At 43.5% G+C, this 25,688-nt stretch overlaps 1 protein-coding gene across 1 annotated transcript in view; it reads left to right on the forward strand.

The window, feature by feature from the left end:
• Nucleotides 1–875: 875 nt before the first annotated feature.
• LOC149285596 (phosphatidylinositol-3-phosphate phosphatase MTMR7-like) overlaps nt 876–25,688 on the forward strand; it is a 31,158-nt gene continuing 6,345 nt past the window's right edge. Inside the window, exons 1-7 of the mRNA XM_089495140.1 lie at nt 876–899; nt 6,360–6,482; nt 8,711–8,873; nt 9,402–9,559; nt 10,198–10,326; nt 11,591–11,725; nt 12,740–12,872. Of these exons, the coding sequence (XP_089351266.1) occupies nt 876–899; nt 6,360–6,482; nt 8,711–8,873; nt 9,402–9,559; nt 10,198–10,326; nt 11,591–11,725; nt 12,740–12,872 (865 nt within the window). The remainder of the gene's footprint in view (nt 900–6,359; nt 6,483–8,710; nt 8,874–9,401; nt 9,560–10,197; nt 10,327–11,590; nt 11,726–12,739; nt 12,873–25,688) is intronic.

Genomic DNA, 25,688 nt, shown 5'->3' on the forward strand with positions numbered 1-25,688 from the left:
GGGGCACGTGGCATATAGGGGGGTATAAGGCATATCAGGGAGGCAGAGTGACAAGCCTTGGGTGAGATGTGCATAACCGGGGGGCAGGTTGGCAAATAAAAGGAAATAAAAAAAAAGAAATTTTTTTCAATCATAGTTTTTACTAAATATGAAAAAATAGTTTACATATTAATAAATATTTACTAGTAAAACTTTTTAGGTATTAAAACTAATTTAATAAATTAATGAATATATATATTTAGGGTATCTTTTTGCCCACTGGCTTTAGCCGAGTGAAATTTATATAATTGTTTTTTACATTTCTCCCCACTTTTTTGATATCTCAAAAGAAAGCCCTATTAGTGCTGAAACAGGAGAGGGACCGCAAAAACACAAACGTTGCTCCGAGGCCTGAGGCGTAAAATAGCTCTGGTCCTGGAGGGGTTAAGTAGAATTCACATGCTATGTTTACTTCATGGATGCGCGTGTCTGTGTTATGTATGTATATTCATGTTTTTATATATATATATATATATATATATATATATATATATTATACATACATGTTTACACACAAATAAAAATGTATAAGGAACGGCCTCCTAGCCGGAAAGCCCTGCACGCTGTGTGTACATAGCCCAGCGCCGAGCATCCCTCGGTCCCCGGCTGCTCCCCACACACGGCGGTGTGACATTCCGCACGCACATCCCGTTACTCCAGCATGTGATTGGTTAATGGCTGTGACAACACATTACCCGCAGCACCTGAAGGGGCGGAGCCTGCGAATAAAGCCATTACCGTCCACATACTGAGTGCGTCACCTCGGCGGAGCAGCCCATGGCTACCGGGATCCCTCTGCACTGACCAGCACGGCTCCGGCGATCAGCACTGAGGCCATGGAACACATCAGGCTGCCTAAGGTTAGTGGGCGGGGGAGGAGCGGCAGCACCGTGCAGCGACTCACCCGACTTCGTGGCATCAGTGTACGGGGAGGCAGCAGGGTGACTCTACCATGCAGTAAATGAATGAGGCTCGATTTCCTTATGGACTGGTGACACCTGATCACCGGATTATGTGTCTGTGTGTTGTGCACGGTACGGGATCCGGTCCAATGCATGTTACAGAGAAGCGGGCCCGGTCTCTATAATCGGGGATTCGTGCTGGTTTCAGGGATTCGTGGTGCCTCGGAGCTGCTCTCCAGCACGACGTCCTTGTGATGATACATGCTGCCTATTCACGGATGGTGGCTCCCAGTGATACTCATTAGATGAGACAGACTGCTGCTGGTTCCATGATGATGACAGTAAATACAGTGAGCTTTCAGAGGTCAATAGAGGCCTCAGCCAAGGAGATTGTATCTGCAAAGAGGCTCTCATATGGCCAACAGATAAGAGCCCTCTCTCACTAAATAATGATGATAATAATAGAACATCTAATATGTTAAATGCATCTGCTTGGCTTAATGAGATGTCTTTATGATGATGTTATTCGTAAATTCGTTATCTGTACCGGATAATATTCTCACTTGTGAGATTCTTTTATCTAATTGCTGTTGAAGCTAGATGTCAAAACACTGAATACTAATCTGTTCAGGGATAGAAATAGATTATTTCAAATCCTGATGTTGGGGTTTTCATGTGATGGGTGTAACGCTGGAGAAACATTCTGTTTGTGTTTTGGTACTAGCTGTAGACATTGCGTCACCTTGAGTTATCACACTCAGACGATACACACTTTGGTTATTACGGTATATATATGTAAGTGTTTGTATTACATGAGCTGACTGTACACACAGAGGCTGTACAATGACACGGGAAGCATATGGTCTTGCCAAGGCTTTACAATTTAAGAGTGGTCAAATATTTGTTGATGATAAAGACCACTAATGGTCCCATCTAAGTGTCCCTGAAGTTGCCTCAGCACTGTTTGTTTGATTCGTCAGTCATTTGATACTTCAATTGGAATTTTATTGGCTGAATTTACTTTGATACCAGTGATCAAGCAGTATATGTGACTGTATTCTGGTGGCCGTACTCCCGTCAGTGTCTGGAAGTGAAGTAGTACTAATTGGTGCTATGGATGCTTTGCAACCAGGGTTTTATTTGGGATAAACTGGCAAGCATTGCATTTTGAGGACATCACTGGGAGTGTTGGCAGGAGAGTTGTAGTTTCAAATCCATCACTTTTAATTATGAAAAACATAATGCTCTAGATTTCTCCAGAAGGGTTGAGCTGGCCACCTATAATGCAAAATGAAACGGGCGAGGAGACATTGAAGAGATCTCACTAACTATACCTAATACAATCTTTTCCTGTACCATAAGCTCACTGAGGTTGGACCTTCATAATATATAGTGGAGTTGAAACTACAAATTATTAACTTAATGAACTGAACTAAGTCCTTTTCCCATTATCACAGCACAATAATTCATCTCCGCATGCTTCAGACCTGAGTGTAGACGGAACATTAGTGAGTAAGCAAGGAACCTGAGCCTGTGCTCAGAGATGACATACAACTTGGGGATGTGGTCCTTTTGTGCTTTAGAAAATCATCATGACCTTGTAAATTTGTAACCTAAAGCAATAAAGACGTATCACAAATACCAGATCAAGATGCTGTGGAAGTATATTGCATTACCCAATGCATAACCAAAACGCAAACTATTGAGGTCGCAATTTAACTAGTTTAGATCTACAGATTGGTTTGATGCAGTAAGTGACTTATAGGCACTGTTGTACAGGTAATGGTTTAAATGGCAGACAGCATGATATAGAACACAAAGATAAGGTTAAGGTTGGTACATAAAAAACTGATAATATGTTCTGCTCTGGCCAAATAATTTCTTGGCTGATAAGGATGACCTTTGTTTGGTGACTTAACTACAAAGGCTTACGTTATGTACTTTTGATTCTTTTCATGGGCACTACCACTGAATTTATTTTTAATGCCTTTTAATAAAACATTTATTGACATGCTTGTATGCATTTCTGCTTCAAAATCATGTTAGGGGGTATTACCGTATTATTATTTAGCACCAATGATTTACACAAGGCTACTTACAATAGACGCAGTCGATTGGTATGATCAAACTAGGACTGACAAACTGATACATTATGTAAATAGAGTCATAAACTGAATGTATGGAGGGGATGGGGTGTGGAAGGATACAAGGTATTGAGGAAGAGGGACAGACGCATCCATAGATGGCTGTGAACATTGTTTTAGTGGCAGATAAGAAATGAAGTTTTTTTGCTGATAACATTGTATACTTCTCTGAAGAAATGAGTTTTGAGAGGGAGGGTGAAAGCTGAAGGTTTGGTGGAAGTGAATTTGCAGAGGTATGGGGCAGTGCAAGAGAAGTCTTGTAAGTGTAGAGGTCAGGGAGGATGAGAGCCTTTGTCCATAAGAAGAACGTAGAGATCTAGCAGGGAGTATCTTGTTATAAGGGCAGAAATATATGGGGAAGGAGTACAATGTAGGGCTTTTTAGGTTAATGTGAGGATTTTAAATGTAATTCTTGATGAGATATGGAGCCAGCGGAGGGTTTCACAGAGTGAGGAAGCAGCAGAAGAGCAACATGTAAGGAACATAAGCCTATCAGCAACATGTTTTGGATAGATTGCAGCGGAGAGAGTCAAGGTAGAGGAATACCAACCAGAACGGTGTTCGATGTGAGAGATAATAAGGAAATGAACTAGGGTTTTTGTGGCCTTTTTTTGTGGCAGATGCAAGAAACGTTTTTTTTTTTAGGTGCAAGCGGCAGGATCTGGCGAGGCATAAAGAAAGTAGAGGGCTAAATCAAAAATGACCTCAAGGCATCAGATATATTCAAGGGGTATGACAAGACGAGAATTGGAGGTTCTAGCAGCTAAGATGATGCAGCTTTTCTGAAGAAGTGAGTTTTGAGATGTTTCTTGAATGTCACGAGGGAGGGTGAATGCTGAAGGTTCCTTGGGAGTAGATTCCAGAGATATGGGGCAGCTCGAGTGAAATCTTGTAGACGGTTAAAGGAAGAGGTGATAAGTTAGGAGGAGAGCCTTAGCCCATTGGAAGAACGTAAGGATTGAGTAGGAGAGTATTTGCTTATGAGGGCAGAAATGTATGGAGGAGCCGTGTTATGGAGGGTCTTATATGTTAGTACCAGGATTTTAAATTTAATTCTAAAGGTAATTGAGAGCCAATGGAGGGTTTCACAGAGTGGGGAAGCAGAAGAGGAGCGGCATGCAAGGAAGATGAGCCTAGCAGCAGCATTTAGGACAGACTGTAGAGGAGAGAGTCGAGACAGTGGAATGCCAACCAGAAGAGTGTTGCAGTAGTCAAGATGGGGAATGATAAGTGAATGAATCAGCGTTTTTGCGGATTCTTGCTTGCGGAATGGGCAGATGCGAGAGATGTTTTTAGGTGCAAGCGGCAGGATCTGGCGAGGGACTGAATGTGAGGGATGAAGGAAAGGTTAGAGTCAAGGATGACCCCAAGGCATTGGGCCTGGTTAGTAGGAGAGATAGTCGTGTTGTTAATGGTGATAGAGAATTCAGGTAGTGGAGGGAAAATAATGAGTTCAGTTTTAGAAAGATTAAGTTTCAGGTAGCGTTGTGACATCCATGAAGAAATAGCAGACAAGCAATTGGTAATACGGGACATGAGAGATGGAGAAAGATCAGGAGAAGACAGGTAGATTTGGGTATCATCTGCATATAGATGATACTGGAGGCCAAATGAGTTCATTATTTTGCCAAGAGATAAAGTATAAAGAGAGAACAACAGAGGGCCAAGGACTGAACCTTGGGGGACACCAACCGAAAGTGGAAGGGGTGATGATGTCTTGACAGAGAAGCTTTTAGGTAGCATTATGACATCCAAGTAGAAATAGCAACCAAGCAGTAATACAGGACATGAGAGAAAGAGAGAGATCCCTAGAAGAAAGGAAGATTTGGAAGAGAGGAATTTAGTTAAGTGATTTTACACAATTTGCTCTAGCATCTAATCAGTTTATTGTCCTGGAGGAGCAGTGCAAAGGATAATTGGCTCTGATGTCTAAATACAGTAATGGTTCACAGATGCACTTTAAGACAACAATGGACCTTTTGTACCTTACCCTGAAATGTAACTATGTATCTTGCAGGGGTGATTTCCGTAAATTACATCATCAGATTATTGAGAGGAGTTGACTCATGGAGTTAAGTTACCTTAATGAGTAAAACGCAATGAATATTGCCGAGTACGAATTGATACAGTTGCTTAGGCAGTTTTCATTGTGCCATGCTGGCCTACACTTTATAATTTTTATTTTTCTTCTTTGGCATGGGTTTGTTTCTAAGCCTTAAGTTTTTCTTTTATATTTGGATATTATATCTCACTTTTGATGGTATGTTATAATGTGTATAAAGTAAACTGGGCTTGACAAATGAAATTAAGAATGTAGTAAGGACGTGATGAGTTTAGCTGGCAGTGCTGAGTATCTATAAGGCCTGGTAATTTGTATGTATATGTCATATGTTCAGAATGCACACTTACAGGTCGTTCCAACACCAAAGACAGTTACATAGCTTTTGCGTCCTGGTGGCACTGATAAATTATTGGAAACAATGACACTGCTACGCATTCAACACATGCATTTACAAATTATGGGGAAACTCACTGGACCAAGTTGGGAAATTCATTCTTCCAACCTGGAGTTGGAGTAGAGATCAAGGCATTTTTGTCAACAGGGTTCCAATGGACCTTAGCTTCCAGCTTGAAGCAAAGTTGTGTTGAAACTCAAGGTTATGATTCTTGGGTTTTCATACTAATGGTTCTTTTTGTCTAACGCAAACATTTTGTTAATAAGCTCAGAAGAGAAAACGTAAGTTAAGTTACTTAAATTTGTTTCCCAACCACAAATGTGCTGCTGAAGTGGGACCATGTGGCAACAGCCGAGGCCTAGACTGGGCTAGGCATATGCCTCACCACATGTACGTGATCATGAAAGCGTAATGTGAGGCGTACATGTCCAAATGGAGGTCATGCTTACGTTGTTTGTCAGACGTTGGCCTTAACATGTCAGGGCCGCCTCAACGTCTCTGGTCTGGCCCTGCAACAGCCTATCGGTGCCTACTTTTGTGTCACATGAGTTTATTCTCAATCCGAATTGGGCTTTACCAATTCATCTGTAACTTTGTAGCTCACAGTGGGCGTTTGCACTAAACTTGGCAGGGATAAGATGATGTGCCAAGTCTACCTGGACAGCACCATGGCTCTTAATGGTAAATGCCTAAATGATTGTCACATTGGTATTTTATGAATATCATATGTATAGCGCACGTGTACTTTTCTTGCTAAGCTACATGTGATTATACAAATATGGTCAACACAAGTTAGCCCTTCTCTTTTTGTGTTGCAGGTTGAAAATGTTTGTTTGATTGATCGGAACTCCTCCAGGAGGCCAGCACTGGGAACATTGTATCTTACGGCTACACATGTCATTTTTGTAGAAAATATATCTGAAACACGCAAAGAAACTTGGGTATGTTCAGTTTTGACATTTAATAAATACTTTTATGTGCAGAATACTCTTTTTATCTTGGATCTATAGAAATGTTGCCCTTTTCTGGCCTCCCGCTAGACATTAGAACAAAACATTGTCTTTTCAAGATAAGTCGACACAGTTTTTCACCTGAAACTGATTTTACAATATTTTGCTTATTTTGATTTTTACACTTGGATGGATGATATTTAATACAGACAACCACATACTGACATACCTGTAAATTACTGAACGCTAACTGCGTTTAAAAATGTCTTGTATTGATTGCTTCAGAATCCAAAACTGGAACCAAATCAAAGGTTAATTGGCACATCTTAGAAACGAACAAAATGAAATCTATCGCTGTTATTTTTAACACATAGCCAAGCTGAGTGGTCCCTTTAGATTTTTATTAGGCCACCCTTACAAATTCTACAAAATAACTCCATATGCACCCCCCCTCCCTCCAGCTACTTGGCTTTCAGGAAAAAAATATTCTGCCAAGCGGATCTCCTGCTCCCTGCGCTTGGCGAGAGTTTCAGGGGTCTAATGAGACTTTATTGAGGGAGCTTTCCTCCCTCTGACTCGTGCTGCAAAAAAGGATAAGCAAGTCATGAATACACATGAAAGTACTAGCACTAGAAAAAATGCACGGAAAATGTGGTTATAGTTATTTAAGGGCAAATAAGCACAACTCACATTATGTTTCATGGAGTCCTTTTGTGAAGAGGGCATAATGGAGAAACGTTGTAGTTTGTAGGTTCATGGTTTCACCAATGGATTGGACGGCTTGGATCCATCATTCTCCTGGTTTGCACGAATGGAAAACCAAAATCCCACGTGTGAAAAAATCTAAATGAAAATAAATATAAATACTTCCCCACAATGAAAGCAGCTACCAAACAACACTCTTCCTCAAAGTGTATACAGAAGCAGACCAGAAATAATGGAGCGCATATACATGGGGGAAGAAAACAAAGACAAAAACAATAGTGTGATATTGTCAAAAAGATGTATGGTAATAATTTTTATATGGTGTAAGTTCCACTCACAAAAGGACTGGGTAAAGCAGGCTCATCAAATTTCAAGCTTCTAAAACTGTATTCTGTAAAAGCAAAAATAAACCAGGATGGTGCAGTATCTTCAATAAGCTGATCTTAAAAGATCAAAATACACTTACAATTGAGATGTAGCACAACTCAAAGAGTATTGTGCAAAAACATGCGGAAGTAAAGCATCCGGTGTATGGTAATACAATTTATTTTCTCCCTGTGTATTTTGATCTTTTAAGACCAGCTTATTGAAGATACTGCACCATCCTGGTTTATTTTTGCTTTTACAGAATACAGTTTTAGAAGCTTGAAATTTGATGAGCCTGCTTTACCCAGTCCTTTTGTGAGTGGAACTTACACCATATACATTTATTTTTTTTTATCTTTTTGACAATATCACACTATTGTTTTTGTCTTTGTTTTCTTCCCCCATGTATATTCTCCTGGTTTGGCAGGCATTATGTCGGCATCTGGTCCCCTAATCACAGCCATCCAAAGGCATTTGTTCTAAACTCTAAGATGTTGAAAACTTATGTGACTCTTCTTACTCTATGAATCCTGGTCCACTGATACATATCACAATCCTTTTTGGATTACCTTTCTTAGGACCAGCAAAGCAATATCAATTTTCATGTCTAAACGGAGCAGGACATCTCATGCTGTAATATCATATTCCTTCTTCCTTTTCCTGTTTTTTTACAACTGTCCTTTTTTCTCTTCTCCTTTTTTTTCTTTCTCCATTTTCTCCCCCTAGCTTGGTTTCCTTCCTGTCTCATCTGTTTTCCCATCAGTTTAATTAACCCATTAAATTCCCACTCACAAGCTCTTTCTGTCTTTCTCCCCTTACTCTTTATTCTCAGCTTTACTTCTTACTCATCATCCCAATTTGTTTTGGTTACATTATCCACTTTTTTTCCTTCTGTCTAATGATTACAGTTTTGTCAGCCTTATACCATCTGCATGCTTATCGTGGCTGTTTTATACACATTGTGTTTTTTCTGCATAACCCCATGCTGTTTCCTGGTTTCTTTTATCTCTCCCTCTCTGTCTTCTCTTCTTTTCCTCTCTTCTCTCTCTCCCTTTTCTCTCTCTCTAACCACTGGACCGATTTGGTATTCCTTTAGAACACTCATTATATGAGAACTCTGTGGATTGATGTGCTTTTATTTCTTGTAGATCCTTCACAGCCAAATCTCAAGCATTGAAAAGCAGGCAGCAACTACTTCTGGCTGTCCATTGCTTGTTCGCTGCAAGAACTTCCAGGTCATCCAGCTTATTATTCCTCAGGAAAGAGACTGCCATGATATTTATATATCCCTGGTTCGACTCTCGCGACCAGGTATGTTACCAAGAGGCTACATTTGTAATTCCACGCCTAGCCAGACCCTGGACCTGTTTGCCAAACCCACACAGCCTTTTGATGCCCAGGTTCTAAGGTACTTTCTTAAGGACTAAAAAGCAGAAGTAGCCTCAAGGCAGGCCAAGTCCACCATTGGGCTTGTACCCTAATTGGCTTGTCCAACTCTAATAAATAAATACATCCTCAGTCCTGTTTCAGCAGTTCTTAGTACCTTAAACTCTGGATCAGATGTATAACTCTGAGCCTCAGACTAGATAAATTGTATTTCACGTGCAGCATGGGGCCAAAAATGGCCACCTTTGTTGTTCCCATGGTTAAGTACAAGTTAATACATTGCAACTAATAAGCCAGGTAGGGCTGATCCAGAATATAGGTGCTCTCTTATGGTCAGGAGAATTATATAATTATGTTTCCAAAAATCTATGGCGCACTCTATTTATTACTGTTGTGAACAGAAACATTTTGTATTAACATTGTCCATGCTTGTTTGTTTTTTTTCTCTGCCAGTTAAATATGAAGAGCTATATTGCTTTTCTTTCAACCCAAAGCTGAACAAAGAAGAGCGGGAGGAAGGGTGGAAGTTAATTGATTTGAAGGAAGAATATAATCGAATGGGTCTTCCAAACAGCCTGTGGCAACTTAGTGATGTCAACCGTGACTATAGAGTGGGTTTTTTTGTTTATTTTGATTAAAAGTTGTTGTATGTCAAACATTTAAAAAAGAAAGTGTCATGTCACAGGACAGCACCCCCACCATGGTCGGTCATGGATACCATTTAGTGCCAGGGATGAAATTCCTATCCGACACTTCGCCACTTAATGACATGCACCATTGTGCCATGGAGATTGTGTTTGCTACGCACAGTCCTCCTATGGTATAAATGGACCAGATGGGGAGACCAAAAATCGTTCTTGAACAGTGGCACACAGGGGAGCCTAATCACCTAAGCGGATGGTCTACCCCTGGTTTTGTGGCAGAAGGGCTGCTGTTGCCCCTAGGTCTGCTGCCCTAGGCTTAGTTAGCCTTGAACAGAATACCCCTCTAGTGCAAAAAGTAAGCAGAATTCCATCAGGTGTGTGAGTACATCTATTCATTCTTAGGTTTGTAGACAATCTTGTTGCTCTGTGTATTTTTTTCAGATTGGGAACAGTTGAGTTAGGCTACCAGGTTTCAAACAATTGTACCTAGCTGGAGAGTAACATAGGCTGCTGAAGCCTTGACTGGTCACTTTGAATTTGGCATTAATGACATAGCTTACTGTACATGTTACATATATTTAAACGTTTTCTCCTATTTTTTTTAGGTATGTGACACATACCCAACAGAGCTCTATGTACCCAAATCTGCTAATGTGCCAACAATTGTAGGCAGCTCAAAATTCCGAAGTCGAGGACGCTTCCCTGCTCTTTCATATTACTGCCACGATAACAATGTATGTAAATTTTGGCAGCGAGCCAGTATTTAAGGAAAAAAATATTTTAATTTGGTCCTATCCTCACCTGATGTATGTTTTTGTTTTTTTATGTGCTTTCTATTCACTTAGAAAAGTGCTGGTGATGCAGAGTTTTTGAGCTGTTGATTTTAACCTTGGATTTAACGGGAAGGCAGGGAGAAGTCAATATAAATATATAATATTAATAAGAAGAGTGGAAGCAGCATTGTCAAACCTAATCTGGGGTCTACTGATATCCGTGCTTTCCATCTACTTGTACCATAAAGGTTATTTAAAGGTGCTGTTCCACCTGCTCAGCACCTACACTTTTAACTTAATGCAGCATCAGAAACATCCTTTCCCTGTGCTGCTGAATGATCAAATCAATCTTAATCTTAATTATTTCAAGTGTTAACCTCTTGATAGTTTTTATCCCCCCCGAACACTTAACTGTAATATCGAACAAAAGCAGGCCCGCAGGTTGTTACCATCTCATTAGCATGCAAATGGAGCTTATTTACTAAACCAGGAGTTACATTTGCATATAACACATGCTGTTGTCTTTAATGAGAAATGTATTAAATATGTTTTTTCCCCCCCTAGCTTTACTGCTCCCTAGTAGAGTCCCTTAAAATGCTAGTGCCAGTGCAAATGTTAGTTCAGAAAACGAGAGTCAATCAGCATCTCAAAAATAATACAATAATCAGTACGTTGTGTCTGTATAGCTATATTTTAAAAAGCTATATCATATACTTCTTAGAGGTGCCTTTCAATGTTTACCTTTCTCTTGAGGAGGGCATATATATTCTATTTATGATCAGGAACAGTCTACCTTACCTTCGCTGGCTGCTCATTGTCAGCCTTTGCAAAGAGGTTTATAATTGAATGAGATGAAGATAAGAGCGGCGTAATTGGCTTCAACAGGAAATAACAGCGTAATATAAATGTTAGAAGATGTTGCAGACGACTCTGTACAATGTAACAAAAGGAGCCTGGAAGACATTTTGTCCGGACTCTAAAATACTGGTCTTTAAAGCACTGGAATATTCTGTCGAGCTGCTCGTCTGCTGATAAGTACGTTGATACGCCACCATGGCGTGCATCGCTAAATTTTAATTTGCATTTTGTATAAAGTCTTGAGAATACAATATGCATGATATGTCTCTGCTTTTTATTACTTTGCAGCAGGCCAAGGCAGGCTAATCGTCAGTCCTCAGACATTTCATATATACGTGTAATGTCAGCTTAGTGTTCCTCCTTTTAGGCCTCAATTTGTCGGAGCAGTCAGCCCTTGTCTGGTTTTAGTGCTCGGTGTCTTGAAGATGAGCAGATGCTGCAGGCTATAAGAAAAGCAAACCCTGGAAGCAACTTCCTCTACGTGGTTGACACTCGGCCAAAAGTAAGCGCGATTCTGCATTACCAAGTACTAACGCTTATTAATGGCAACTTTAAACTAACCTGACAGAAAGATCTAAAGGTGAACAACAAATAGGTCCTGCTCTCTTCTTTTGAGAGAGGTCTTACGCACCTTATCTTTTTGTAAGTATTGTTATGTTAGGTCCTGTTTACATGGTACTATGTTAATCAATAAATAATGATGGTAAAAAAAAATACACATTTCTGTGGAAAGTCATTTTTTCTCGGGTGTCGGTAAATTTTGTTTAGTTGGCATTGCGCCTTTTTTCCTTGTGCCCCCAAACGTTTTTTTTTTGTTTTGTTTTTTTTTATGAAGCAACAATAAACAAGATGATCTGTGATCTCTGGTGGCCAACAATTTACATTATTATTACAAAAATGTGTGGTGCATAGCTACCATAGGAAAATGAAGACGCACATGTGCTACAGACTACAGTGCTTATTTCTCTTCATTAAGTCATTGCTATTTCCTGACGTTAAACCTTAACAACAAGTAATCAATAATAGTTGCTGATGGGTGACGTAGTGTTAGCTCTTCATTGTAGCCAATTGATGAAACAAATGATAGACTGCCCCCTGCTGGACAGAACGAGTCTTAGTTTTATAATTTTGGTGTTTTTACAGTCAGTGGCAGCTTTATCAGGTACAATCATCCAAATAGTAAATCACGTAGCCGCAGCTCAAAATGTGAAGCTTGTAGACCTGAATGGGATTTAAGTCATTTCATTTAAGTGACTTGGGCTGTGGTATGATTGTTGTAGCCGGACATGATGGTTCCAGCATCTCAGAAACAGTTGACCAGTTGGGACTTAAACTCACAACAGTCTCTCGCGTTTACAGAGAATGATCTGTATTTATTCTATAGGGGCAAAAACCCCTGATTAATGAGAAATGTTAATAGTGGTGTGCAGAAGGTCATCTTTAAACATACAATCCACGTTTTGGAAGTGGACATATATAAATGTATTGTTCCTTTTTTGTTTGTGTTTATTTCCAGCTGAACGCAATGGCAAACAGAGCAGCAGGGAAAGGTTATGAGAATGAAGATAATTATTCAGATATCAAATTCCAGTTTATTGGAATCGAGAACATCCATGTAATGAGGAACAGCCTTCAGAAGATGCTGGAAGGTAATGCATTAATGATATGTGGTTTTAAAGAGAAACATCCACCGTTTTCCATGACTAGATCAGTATCAGAACGGTTCTAGTGGTTGCATTATATTATGTTTTCTGGCAACCGTATTGAATTAAATGACCTCCTGACAGGGGCGTAACTAGACGCCTCAGGGCCCGGGTGCGAGAATCTGTTAAGGGCCCCCCCCAAAAAACCTGATTTTTACCCAACAATTTTTTTTCAACTAATTCAACAAATGTAATTTACATATTGAATCATATCTGTAAAAAAATCTAAGAAAAAGGGGCTCATGTACAAAGGGCATAATCCAGGGGTGTCCAAGTTTTTTCTGCAGTGGGCCACTTCATCAGAATTGTATACGTGCGCGGGCCGCACTCATTTTTCACTGTGACAAAAAATATGGCCTTTAATAAAATATGCAGATTAAAATAAAGTAAAATGACACAAAACCTTTACTCTTCCTCTCACTGATTTCTGGGCCTTGAAAGTTTTGCGACTACAAATTCAGGATTCCCTAGATTTATTCTAGGGATGAACTAAAATGAAAATTCTGGACCAAAACATTCAGGGTTCACTTAGCCAAAACCGAAAATGACCCCCACCTTTAAAAAATAATAATAAAAACTCACATGTTTAATAAAAGTAGGTAACACACAATTGGACAAAATTAGCAATATGACTTGGCATGATAGGAGTGTGATTGCTAACAGCAATCACACTCCTATCATACCCAGGCAACCAGTAAATGCTGGTACCTAGGCATGATGGGACTGTGCTCGCTGTGATTGTTGTTAGCAATCACACTCCTATCATGCCAAGTCAGCCAGTACATGCTGGTACAGGGTGGCTGTAAGTGATGTGCAGACCCCATACTGCTGGCAGCATCACTACACAAGGGGGGCAGCTAGCTAGGTTTCAGCATGTACTGGCTGACTTGGCATGATAGGAGTGTGATTGCTAACAGTAGTCACAGTCCCATCATGCCTAGGTTCCAGCACTTACACACACTCATTTATTCATATAATCATTCATTCACAGATTCATTCCCTCAATCACACACACTCATTCAAACACCCTCCCCACCCCCTTACCTGCACTGCAGCTCCTCGATGCCGCTCACAGACTTCAGCAGGGGGCGCGGCCTCCCTCTGCCTTCTCTGCTAAAGCACAGAGGAAGTAGGATGTCACGTGAACTCCGCTTCCTCTGTGCAGTCCAGAAGACCCTCCCACAAGTAAGTAGCAGGGCTTGAGGTGCGGCTCGCGTAAGATCGGTTGCCCTGGCTGCCGATCTTACGCGGGCCGCACCTCGAGGTCTCGCGGGCCGCATTTGGCCCGCGGGCCGCATGTTGGACGCCCCTGCCTTATTTTTAAAAAAAAAAACGGAAAAAAGATTTCGGGCGGCCCCTTGGCTTGGGCCCCCCTGCCGCCGGGGCCTGGTCGCAGTCGCGACCCCTGCGACCCCGGTAGTTCCGCCACTGCCTCCTGAACTCCTTTGCTTGGCCAAGGCAAGTGAAAAAGCAATGATGGATTGTGCTATATATATAATTATATCCCAATTTAGACACCTGAAATGTTGGGGGGGGCCTTAAATGTCTAATACTCCGAGAGCCGAGAGCAGAGTTCAGGTGAAAACAGAGGCGAGGTTTTGAATAAGTGAGAAAATAGTGAGTCCCTGAAGTTGTATATTTAATAATCCAGTTGAACTGGACACACTATAAAGCCAAGCAAGGGCAGTCCCTTGCAGAACATGTCTCCTTGAAACACTTGTTTTCGTTGGACGTGCCTCTGACGGCTTTGCTTAGGATCAGTGTGTTTTGCCGGCTGGTTCCAGTACTGTGGGCTGGTCCAGGTTTCCAATAACTTTTTTTCAGCACAAGAAGACATCCGATAACAGCAGGTAATAGGATCTTACAAGAAAGTGGAACGTACAAGTGTGTTACTGAAGCTAAATTTAGATTATCTACGTCAATAGGTTTGTAGGGTAAATAACTCCGACATGCTCACTTTCCTTTTTTAAAGATAAATACTCTGATTTGAATATAAACAAAGCAGAATTTAAGCAGAAGAGTTTTGATAGTTAAAGTTCTTCCGTTTTGAGACCTTACATGAACCCCATCTGTGACCATACATTGTCCAGAGATCTGACCGCTCCTCTGCTGTAGGTACTTGGTCAATATTCTGTATTGCAAGGAAAATCTTGGCACTGATTGGAAGGAAGCTCTAAACATCCCAAGCAAGTTGGTGGTTAATTCTGTTTAGAACATGGAACGCATTCTTTTACTATCCCGTTACTATCTATATCTATCTATACTACTTGAAAACAAGCTTAACTGACATTAAAGTGTCTGGTTTACGAGCTGTTGAGGGGTCTGTTATGAGTAGAAACCTGATCTCTAGCTTGATCTCTGTAGAAAACCAAGGAAGACCAATTGGGCACTTTTAACCTGCGAGGTTAGTGAAAGGAAATTCAAACGTTGTGTACATACCTGTGTGACAGGGCCAGGCTAGCTGGCTCATGTGTCATATGAAGTTTAGCCGGGTCACGGAGCACTTTTGTGTCTGGTTCTGTATACTGTGACCCGGTAATATATTATATTGTGTGTTATTGTGTAACCGGCCCAGAGACTGATGTGGATTCAGCCCCAGCCTTCAAAGAGACGATCCTATAATCTGGCTGGGGATCTTAATCAGCCAGCACAGCCCTGTCTGCCCAGACGGCTCCCGCACTACAGGGGGGATAACACAGGTGGGGGAACTCATTGTATTCTGTAATCCCCTCACCTGATACATCCCCTGTATACTGATGGGATTTGTGATGGGATGTGGCTGATGGGATTGGGGGTTGGGTTCGGTACACATTGCATTGAGATTGTATATAAGTTCTGTGTGTTTGTAATAAACAGAGTTCTTCTTGGTTTACTACGAATGGTGGTCTGGATGATCCGTGGATAGCTGAGTGCTATCCGTATGAGGGACTGACTGGTGATTCCTCAGCCCTCAAACAGGGGTACCCAGCCTTGGGTACGGTGACCCTGTAACATTGGTTGGCAGCGGTGGGAAGAATCCCACGACTTGGGTGAAATCCAAACCACCAACTGGGATTGCAGACGAGAGACACCAAGAGAGCTCCTGGAGGTTTGTAGCAAAGGAAAGGCTACTCTGATTGCGGACTGCAGAGAGATGGACCGGCACCAGGATGCCCCAGAGGAGAGCCTCGGACTGAGTGCTCTACAAAAGAACATTCTATGGCACTTATCCCTGTACCCAGGAGGGGCTACATCGGAGCAAGTGATGACGGTGATTGAAATGTGTCACCAGGAACTGAGCCAGAGTGGGTCTGTATCTCCCAGACTAGGGGAACAGACCACCAAAATATCATACCAGGATATCCAACCCTTCCGAGAACCAGAGGATGAGACAGACCGGGTTACAGCCGAGGTGTGTGAGCTGGAACACCAGCAATGGCAGTTAGAGTCTGCGCCTGTAGACTGGAGGGATGATTTCTCCCATCCCCACTTTGAAACGTACTGGGCACAGTACATGACAATGTGGGATATACGAGTTCCACTCCTGGGGGAGAACCCGTTGCCGGAGTGGGAAGACGAATTGAGGGGTCTCATATGTGCAGAGCTCGACCTCCAGAGCCGCTACCAGGGATTCTCCCAGCAGTTAGCAGGTGAAGACCACAGCGACCCTCTGATGCTGTATAGCCCCGTCGACCCAGGACTGATATATGATGCCTTCCAATTTGACTCGTCCTTCGGAAGCCCCTGCCAGTACCGCAGGGATACAATCTGGGACAACCGTGCAGAAGTCCTGGTTTATACTATTCCCCCCGAGCTGGAGGCTGTTATGGATTGCCTGGTCCAAGAGGAATGGCAGCTCGAGAGGGACTATAAAGAATTGCTGCGGAGAGTGGAGCTCCAGGAGTTCCAAGGAGACTGGGAGCATGGTACTACAACTTGCGGGAGTGGGACCGAGGTCCTCTTCACCTACTCCTCGGCCCCTGCCCTGGCGAGAAGAACCGAGGTCCTCGCCAGCAAAAAGAAGCGGAGGAGGAAGCCAAAAGCTCCGACCCAAGTCCTCACCAACAACCCTGGCTGCTCTACCCTGGCAGAAGAGATGACTGTCCCCACCGCCCGAGTAAGTGGCACAATCCCCCTCACCAAACCCCTAGCTATTCCCGTAGAAGCCAGTGCCCCAGACTGTCCCCCTGATTTCCCGAGTGTCCTGGGAGAAGCCCGGGTCACTGCCCCAGAGGTTCCCACTGAAGTCCCCGGTGACCCGGTAGAGGCACCATTCCCTAACCTAGCGAGGACGCCAGAGGGGCTGCCGAGTTCCCTGGGTCCTCTCAGTAGCCTGGCGCAGGCCCTGGTTCCTATCCCTGTGTTCTCCGAAGTGATCCCTGGTTCCCCAAGTGTCCTCCTAGAAGCCCAGGTCACTGTCCCAGAGTGTTCCTCTGACTCTCCCCGTGCCCAGGCAGAGGCACCTGTCCCAGAGAGGAAGATCGAGGGTCTGCTTAACCCTCCCGGTGGTCCAGTATTGGCACCTGTCCCTGCCCCGGAGTATTCCCCTGGGTCCCCTGAGTACCCCGCAGAGCTGCTTAGCTCGCCCAATAACCCTGTAAGGGCACCTGTTCCTGTCCCAGAGTGTCCCCTAGGTCACTCCAGTGTCCCGGTAGAGGCCTCGCTTACTACCTCTACGTGTTTCCCTGGTTCCCCGAGTGCCTCCGGCCCGATCAGCAGGGTTTTCCTTCCATGCAACCACCCTGGCCTGGCAGCTGCCCCAGACTCAGTTCCCAAGACTAGGGAGCAAGAGTCTCCACGTGCCCCTGTTACCCCGGTGAGGGGGATAGCCATGTGCCCCCGGCTGAGCTGGAACCGTCCTCCAATTCACAGAGGACTACTGACTATCCTTTTGGGCAACCAGGGCCCAGGCCCACCTTCAATGGATGATTCTGACAAAGGGGGCCATGAACTAAGGCCTGCACCTTTGAACTTTGTCCACTCGGACAGCCTGCAGCAGACCCGTGTGGATCTGCCTGGTCTGCCGGACCGTTGGTCAAGGGGGAGATCTGTGACAGGGCCAGGCTAGCTGGCTCATGTGTCATATGAAGTTTAGCCGGGTCACGGAGCACTTTTGTGTCCGGTTCTGTATACTGTGACCCGGTAATATATTATATTGTGTGTTATTGTGTAACCGGCCCAGAGACTGATGTGGATTCAGCCCCAGCCTTCAAAGAGACGATCCTATAATCTGGCTGGGGCTCTTAATCAGCCAGCACAGCCCTGTCTGCCCAGACGGCACCCGCACTACAGGGGGGATAACACAGGTGGGGGAACTCATTGTATTCTGTAATCCCCTCACCTGATACATCCCCTGTATACTGATGGGATTTGTGATGGGATGTGGCTGATGGGATTGGGGGTTGGGTTCGGTACACATTGCATTGAGATTGTATATAAATTCTGTGTGTTTGTAATAAACAGAGTTCTTCTTGGTTTACTACGAATGGTGGTCTGGATGATCCGTGGATAGCTGAGTGCTATCCGTATGAGGGACTGACTGGTGATTCCTCAGCCCTCAAACAGGGGTACCCAGCCTTGGGTACGGTGACAACTGGGAACTCGCCGGGTTTGACCCGGAGATTGCCGGGTGAGCGCTGCTACTCCGATTCTCTGGGTCAAGACCTGAATCCTCCGGGTCGTGGGAGCGGGGTCCTGACATGCCCGCTCCCCGCCCATTTTTTCCTTTACATGGGGGTGTTCCCCCGACGTCAGCGGGACCGCCCACCGACGTCAGTGAGCAGTTCTGGCCGCATCCTGCAAGGGAAGGCTCCGGGTAGCTGGAGCCAAGAAGTTCCCAGGTATGGTCTGACAACAAACCCCGGCGCACAGCAGCTGTTGCCGCGCGGATCACAAGGGAGCGGTATCGGAGGTCTTTAACAGACCTCCGGCTCCCTTGAGTGATGTTAAGCCGGGTTCAAGGGAGATCCTTGAACCGGCTTAAAATCACTCAAGGGAGCCGGAGGTCTGTTAAAGACCTCCGATACCGCTCCCTTGCGAGCCTGCTCCTCCAGCGGCGGACATTACTGTCCGTCTCTGGAGGGGTGCCGGGTGCCCCCCTGGCGGCAGCGGTACGCTACGGTGGCGGCGGCGCCCCCTGGAGTGTGGCGCCCTGTGCGGTCGCACAGGTCGCACACCCCAAAGGCCGGCCCTTCTGATTTCTCACCTAGCTAATCCTGTCCTTAAAACCTGTTTATATCCCTGTATTTTCTTCTTTGCGGAAAAAACCTCCAGCCTCTATTTACAGGAATCCATTGAATAAGATAGAACAGCCTGTGTAGGTAGTGAATTCTACATCTTTATTGTTCTTACTGTAGAGACCCTTTTCCCCCTCTTTAGGTTGTCACAAATGTCCAAGTTGCTCTTCACAAGTGTAATTCTATCCATGAGAAAGACTGAGTGGCTTTTCGAACAGTCTGTGCTGATAGCTGGAAGGCCCTGAAAACCAGTTGGGGGTCCACGAAGGCTACGTTGGGTACAACTGTTGCATAATTTGTGCTTTTTTTGGGTGAGGTTCCTACAGCTTGCCCTACTCTACCTAGGATGTCAAGGAAATGCTTATGTTTGGTTATAGTTGTCCTGGAAAGAGGTCATCACTCCTTTCAGCTCTTAGTTTCTTCTGATCTCTTTCTCTGGTCATAGCTGGATATTTCCCTTACCGGGAATATTTGTGGACATGTTATATCTAGCGGTTCGCCTTATGCATTGTGATTTATTTTTATCATGGTAAATATTCCCTGTATGTGTCGGGTTAATATTGAATCCCAAGTATCCGCTTGAATTTTCTCAACGTTGTATAGATTTATCTTTGTTGACCCTTTAGAATGTACTATTTCTGGCTTCAAGCTTCCTGACTAACCGCAGGCTAACCTGTGATTGAATGCGGTTTAATACATCAAAGGTGTTTATATACAGCTAGAAGGATGTATAAGAATGACATCTTTTTCTTCAACATACTGTTTTGTGCGAACCTGCCCTTGTCTGTAAAATAGTTAGTTGAATGGTAAATGGGAACATATCAGAACTTGACAATCATTTTCAAATAGGCAGCTTATTTGCTTAAAATTATCTTTAAAATGCAAGACTTTTGAACTGAATGGCTTGTTTAGACGCTAGCTTACAGAAGAGAGGCTTCTTTTTTAAACTCTAGCAACCATTTATGAACCGAGGGCCATGCAACAAAGCTTACGATTAATATTAAATGTGCCACCTGGTCGTAGGTTTACACCCGAGAGGGTTGTACATAAATGGAAGAGCTTCCCGTAAACATGGTAGAGGCAAACACTTAATGGAATTTTAAGCATGCATATGGGACAGTCATAGAGGTATCCACGATCTGGGCTTATGTACTGGACTTCTCTAAGTAAAAGATGACTAGGGTGGCTGGAGAATGGTTGGCAGCGGGTTTTTGCTGCTGTTTTTCTTTTCTATCCATGGATTTTTATTGTTCTGTTTGATTTTTGGTGTATTGTTGTTTTGGATTTACTGACCTAAAAGACAGACAAATAGAAATTATCTGTTCATATGTTTCTAACAGATAAATTTACTACTGAACAACAAATTCAATTGATATGCAGAGCAAAGTTTATATTCTACTTGTTTTGTATTGGACTGTGTCACTTTTTCGATCTATGCCCTACTTAATTTGAATTATTCTGTTTTCTTTTTGTGTTATTCTTTAAAAATGCAAATAAAAAGACGTTCAAGACTGTGGTAAACTGTGCATTAGCTATTTAAATCAGACTTGTAGTATATAAATTGGAAAAGTCATCTAAACCTTTATTTCCGAGTATTCCCTGAAAGCTTTGTTAGTATAAGTTCCTCCAAGGGTGAAACGTTGCTGTGGGGGGCTTGCCTTTTGCACAATATTGTAAAAGAAGCTTTCATTATCGAAAGTGTAGAATTTACCTTCTGCTACATACTTTTCCAGGGTAAATACACCGCTGACTTTAATTCTAAAAATAAGGGACCAAGGTTTGGCCATCCAAGAGAACAGCTTTTACACCGCTATTTACCCAGCTGGTCTTATGTTATTTAGCACATGCGTGATGCGTTATTGTCTCTTTATCACAAAATGTTCAACAGCCATGGCTAAACTATATAAAACAGAACAAACCAAAATGTTTCCAAATAGCCCCTCTTGTTTTTATTATCGGATGCACACAATGATGTTTTAAAGGAGCTGTTCCACGTATCCCTAGATAAGTTCCGCACTCTAGACTGTAAGCCCGTTTGAGCCGGGCCCCCCTTACCTGTTGTCTCTGTAAGTCAATTTGTTATATTACATACTGTCGGAAATGGGATATATTTGGGGGAAAAGGGGATTCCAGGTGCCGACACACCTTCGTCTAGGGGTTAATAACTTAAATCCACATAGCTCGAATAATCACAAGAAAATACTTCTTTGATAGGAAAATGGAGGGTTTAATGCTGTGATAAAGCCTATGAAGGCTAACACACAGGGTTACATTGGTAATGAAGTTGTGACTGCAACAATGATGGAAAGATTGTAACTAACTGCAGCAAGGATGGAAAGATTGTAACAAAACTAAGGACATACAGGGAGTTCTTATAGGGTGGGATCAAAGGTAAATTTCATTAACATTCCTATTGGTTAACAATATCAAAAGACAATACTAACACTATCACACAACATACAATTTACAATCCTATGGATAAACTAATCTCAAAAGTAGGGCTGCAACTAACGATTATTTTAATAATCGATTAGTTGGCCGATTATTTTTTCGATTAATCGATTAACCGGATAAAAAAAATTAATTTTTTTTCAATTTAAAATAATGTAATAAAAACCGTACAATTTACACTTTCATCTCTTTATCACAATGGCCTCTCTCTATTCACCTTCTTATTTTACTGACATAATAATAAAAGCTACAAGAACCCAAACACAGTGTTTCTCAAACTAGGTCTTAATACAAAGTTATTAGTAAATATTAATTCATATGTTAACTATTTTTCATATTTAATAAAAACTATGAGAAAAAAGCCTTGTTTAAATTTTTTTTATTTACCAAACTGCCCCCGGTTATGCACATCTGACCCCCAGCTTGCCACTCTGCCCCCATATATGCCTTATACCTCTTATATGCCAGTGATATGCAACTGAGCCCCCTGATATACCTTTTACCCCAGATATGTTTTATGCCCCCCTGATATGCCTAATATCGATATGCCTTATACCCCCTATATGCCACTGAGCCCCCTGATATACCTTTTACCCCCTGATATGTTTTATGCCCCCCTGATATGCCTAATATCGATATGCCTTATACCCCCTATATGCCCTGAAATTCATAATACCCCCCATACACCACTATAACTCACCCATACACCACTCTGGCTCCTCCCCCTCCCATACACCACTCTGGCTCCTCCCCCTCCCATACACCACTCTGGCTCCTCCCCCTCCCATACTCCACTCTGTCTCCTCCCCCTCCCATACTCCACTCTGTCTCCTCCCCCTCCCATACTCCACTCTGCCTCCTCCCCCCTCCCATACACCACTCTGCCTCCTCCCCCTCCCATACATCACTTTGCCTCATGTCAGCCACGGAGGTTCACAAGACAGGGAGCCGGGTAGAGAGGCAGAGTGCCGAATGGTAGGGGGAGGAGCCAGAGTGGTGTGTGGGAGGGTGGCTCCCATACACCCCTCTGATTCCTCCCCCCTCCCATACACCGCTCTGCCTCTCTACCCAGCTCCGTTACTGACAGGAACTTTCACTGCAGCTTCATAGAAGCCTCAGCGTAAGTGAAGGTGAGTAACGGTAGCAATGCAGACCTCCACCGGCTGACAGAGAGGATGATCCTCTGTCAGCCGGTGGGGGTCTAAACGATGCGCACAGACAGCCTCCGTTACTGCCCTTTACTTACGCTGAGGCTTCTATGAAGTCAGTAACGGAGCCGGGTAGAGAGGCAGAGTGATGTATGGGAGGGGGGAGGAGTCACAGGGGTGTATGGGAGGGGGAGAGAGACGGAAGTGAGAGACCGGCCGACAGTGAGGGGAATCCAGGTCCCCTGCAGCGTTGCGGGGGATCTGGATTCTAGTGTTATAATCCGATCTCTGTTTGACAACGATTTTCATTATCGATTATTATCGATTTTATCGATTAGTTGTTTCAGCCCTACTCAAAAGACAATACATACAATTTACAATCCTATAGATACAATCCTAGGGATACAACATCAAAAGACAATACTAACACTATCACACATTATTTACAATCAGACCATACAGACAATGTAATACATGAATTACAATTGCCCTTTGATGTGGGCTTCGGGGTAGGGCTACATTTGCACTTAAATAATTCTCCTCCTGTCCTTTCTGTGAGGATGTAAATTCAACTGGCCAAATGTTGTTTAGTTATGTCAGGTCACTTTAACTCCTTTTACACCCATAATGACTGGAATTTATATTTTTAATATAATTACGTTATAATTCTCCTATGGTGTCTGACATAGTCTGCATGCTACCTCCACACATACTACTTGTTATGTCCTGTCTACCCATTGTACAGTGCTATGGAATTTGATGGCGCTATATAAAACAATAATTAATAATCATGCAGAAAAGGAAAACAAAACATTTAGTTTTTCTCAGTAATGCTCCTAAAAGGGGTTAAAAGATAATTAAAATACTACAGTTAGCTAGAAACCTGTCCTATAATTTCTCCAAAGCTCTTTTCTATGGATTACATTACAGCAGTCACTCTTGCCTGCTATTTCATGCTCATGTATGTGCTTTACAGAGCCACATTTGCGCAGTGATGGCCAGTGAGTGAGGTGTTGTGTGTGTGTGTGTGTGTGTGTGTGATGAGTTATTAGAAGAGCTTAACAGGAACGCCCTTACTGTAATGTCAGAGATGGATAGGCTTAGCACTAAATACAGACCGGATTCAGAGGCCCTGCTGAAATGTTTTAAACATGAATATTTAAGAATAAATTTATTTAAGATATATTCCATATTAGTACACAATAATATAAAAAAAAATATATTGGGGAAAATATATCTATGTGGAACAGCACATTTAAGCTAACTGTGTGACAAGAGCCTTGTCCATTTATATTCTTCTGTTCTGTACACTTCTGGGATTTTCCTCTGGAAGTCCTATTTCTAAAGGAAAAAGGCATCTTTCATGCGAATCACAGATTGTCCCACAAGAGGGAAGAATCAGGTAGACTTATAATGAAGGGATGGAGATGCTGCTCTGATTTCAAAGATTTGAGGTATCAGCAATGTATTGATCTATGATTTATGTTTGCTGTAAAAAAAAAAAATACAGTTAGTAAATATAATCAGTGGCGTCGGCAGGGGGGGGCCAGAGGGGGCCATGGCCCCCCCTACAGCATGCTGTGCCCCCCCTACAGCATGCTGTGCCCCCCCTACAGCATGCTGTGCCCCCCCTACAGCATGCTGTGCCCCCCCGTGTGCCCCCCCAATTGAAACGCCGTTTTTTTTTTTTTAATAGACGCGGAGGCAGGGGGGGGGCTGGGCAGGGGGGCAATTACCCCCCCCCCAGGCAGCCCTGAATGTACATTAAACGGCCGCCCATTTAAGTGGCCGTCTTTAATGCCCGCAGCATCCGCAGTGGGCCGGCCGAAGTGGCCGGCAGACCGAGATGCCATTGCAGCCGATGTGGCTGTGAGTCTTAAAGCGGCGGTTAGACACGCTGGCTGCTTTAAAATCATTAAGCAGCCAGCGTGCCTGCACAGTGCCGCCCAGTGTCCTTGGAGAACAGCAGCAGTGAAGGATGCGGCAAAAACGTAAGTATTAAAAAAAAAAAAGTTGGGGTAATAGGAGGAAGGGGAGCCATATTCAAAGGGGGGGCTGCATTGGGACAACAATTTAAATACAAAATGGGGGTGGCTAGGGGGTATAAGTACACAACAGGGTGGTTGGGGCACCACATAAATCAATACACAAAGGTGGGGGGTGGGTGGCTGGGTTCATTATACATGGGTCATTAACAATGCAAAGGGGGGCATCAATACACAAGGGAGGGGGGCTGGCTGGGGACATCACAAAAATCAATACTCAAGGGTGTTGGGGCACAATGTATAAAGGGGGCTGGCTGGGGGCACAAATCCACATGGGGCAATACACAAGGGTGTGGGGGGAAATACATTAAAACCAAAGGGGGGCTGGCGGGGGCATCAATACACAAGGGAGAAAAACAAACTGCAAACCAGTGTGGAAAGCATTTTGGATGTGGGTGTCAGTGTGGCAGAGCCTGTCCTGGTGTGTGTGTGTTTGGGGGTAGGTGTGGCAGAGCCTTTCCTGGTGTGTGTGTGTTTGGCTGTCTGTGTGGCAGAGCCTTTCCTGGTGTGTGTGTGTGTTTGGCTGTCTGTGTGGCAGAGCCTTTCCTGGTGTGTGTGTGTTTGGCTGTCTGTGTGGCAGAGCCTGTCCTGGTGTGTGTGTGTTGATGTGGCAGGGCCTGTTCTGGTGTGTGTGTGTGTGTGTGTGTTTGGCTGTCTGTGTGGCAGGGCCTGTCCTGGTGTGTGTGTTTGGGTGTCGGTGTGGCAGAGCCTGTACTGGTGTGTGTGTCTGGGTGTCGGTGTGGCAGAGCCTGTCCTGGTGTGTGTTTGGGTGTTGGTGTGGCAGAGCCTGTCCTGGTGTGTGTGTCTGGGTGTTAGTGTGGCAGAGCCTGTCCTGGTATTTGTGTGGCAGAGCCTGTCCTGGTGTGTTTGTTTGGGTGTCCGTGTTGCAGAGCCTGTACTGGT

This window comes from Sceloporus occidentalis, unplaced genomic scaffold, assembly GCF_023333645.1.
Source record: "Sceloporus occidentalis isolate IW3139 unplaced genomic scaffold, rSceOcc1.0.p SCAF_77, whole genome shotgun sequence".
Classification (NCBI taxonomy): domain Eukaryota; kingdom Metazoa; phylum Chordata; class Lepidosauria; order Squamata; family Phrynosomatidae; genus Sceloporus; species Sceloporus occidentalis.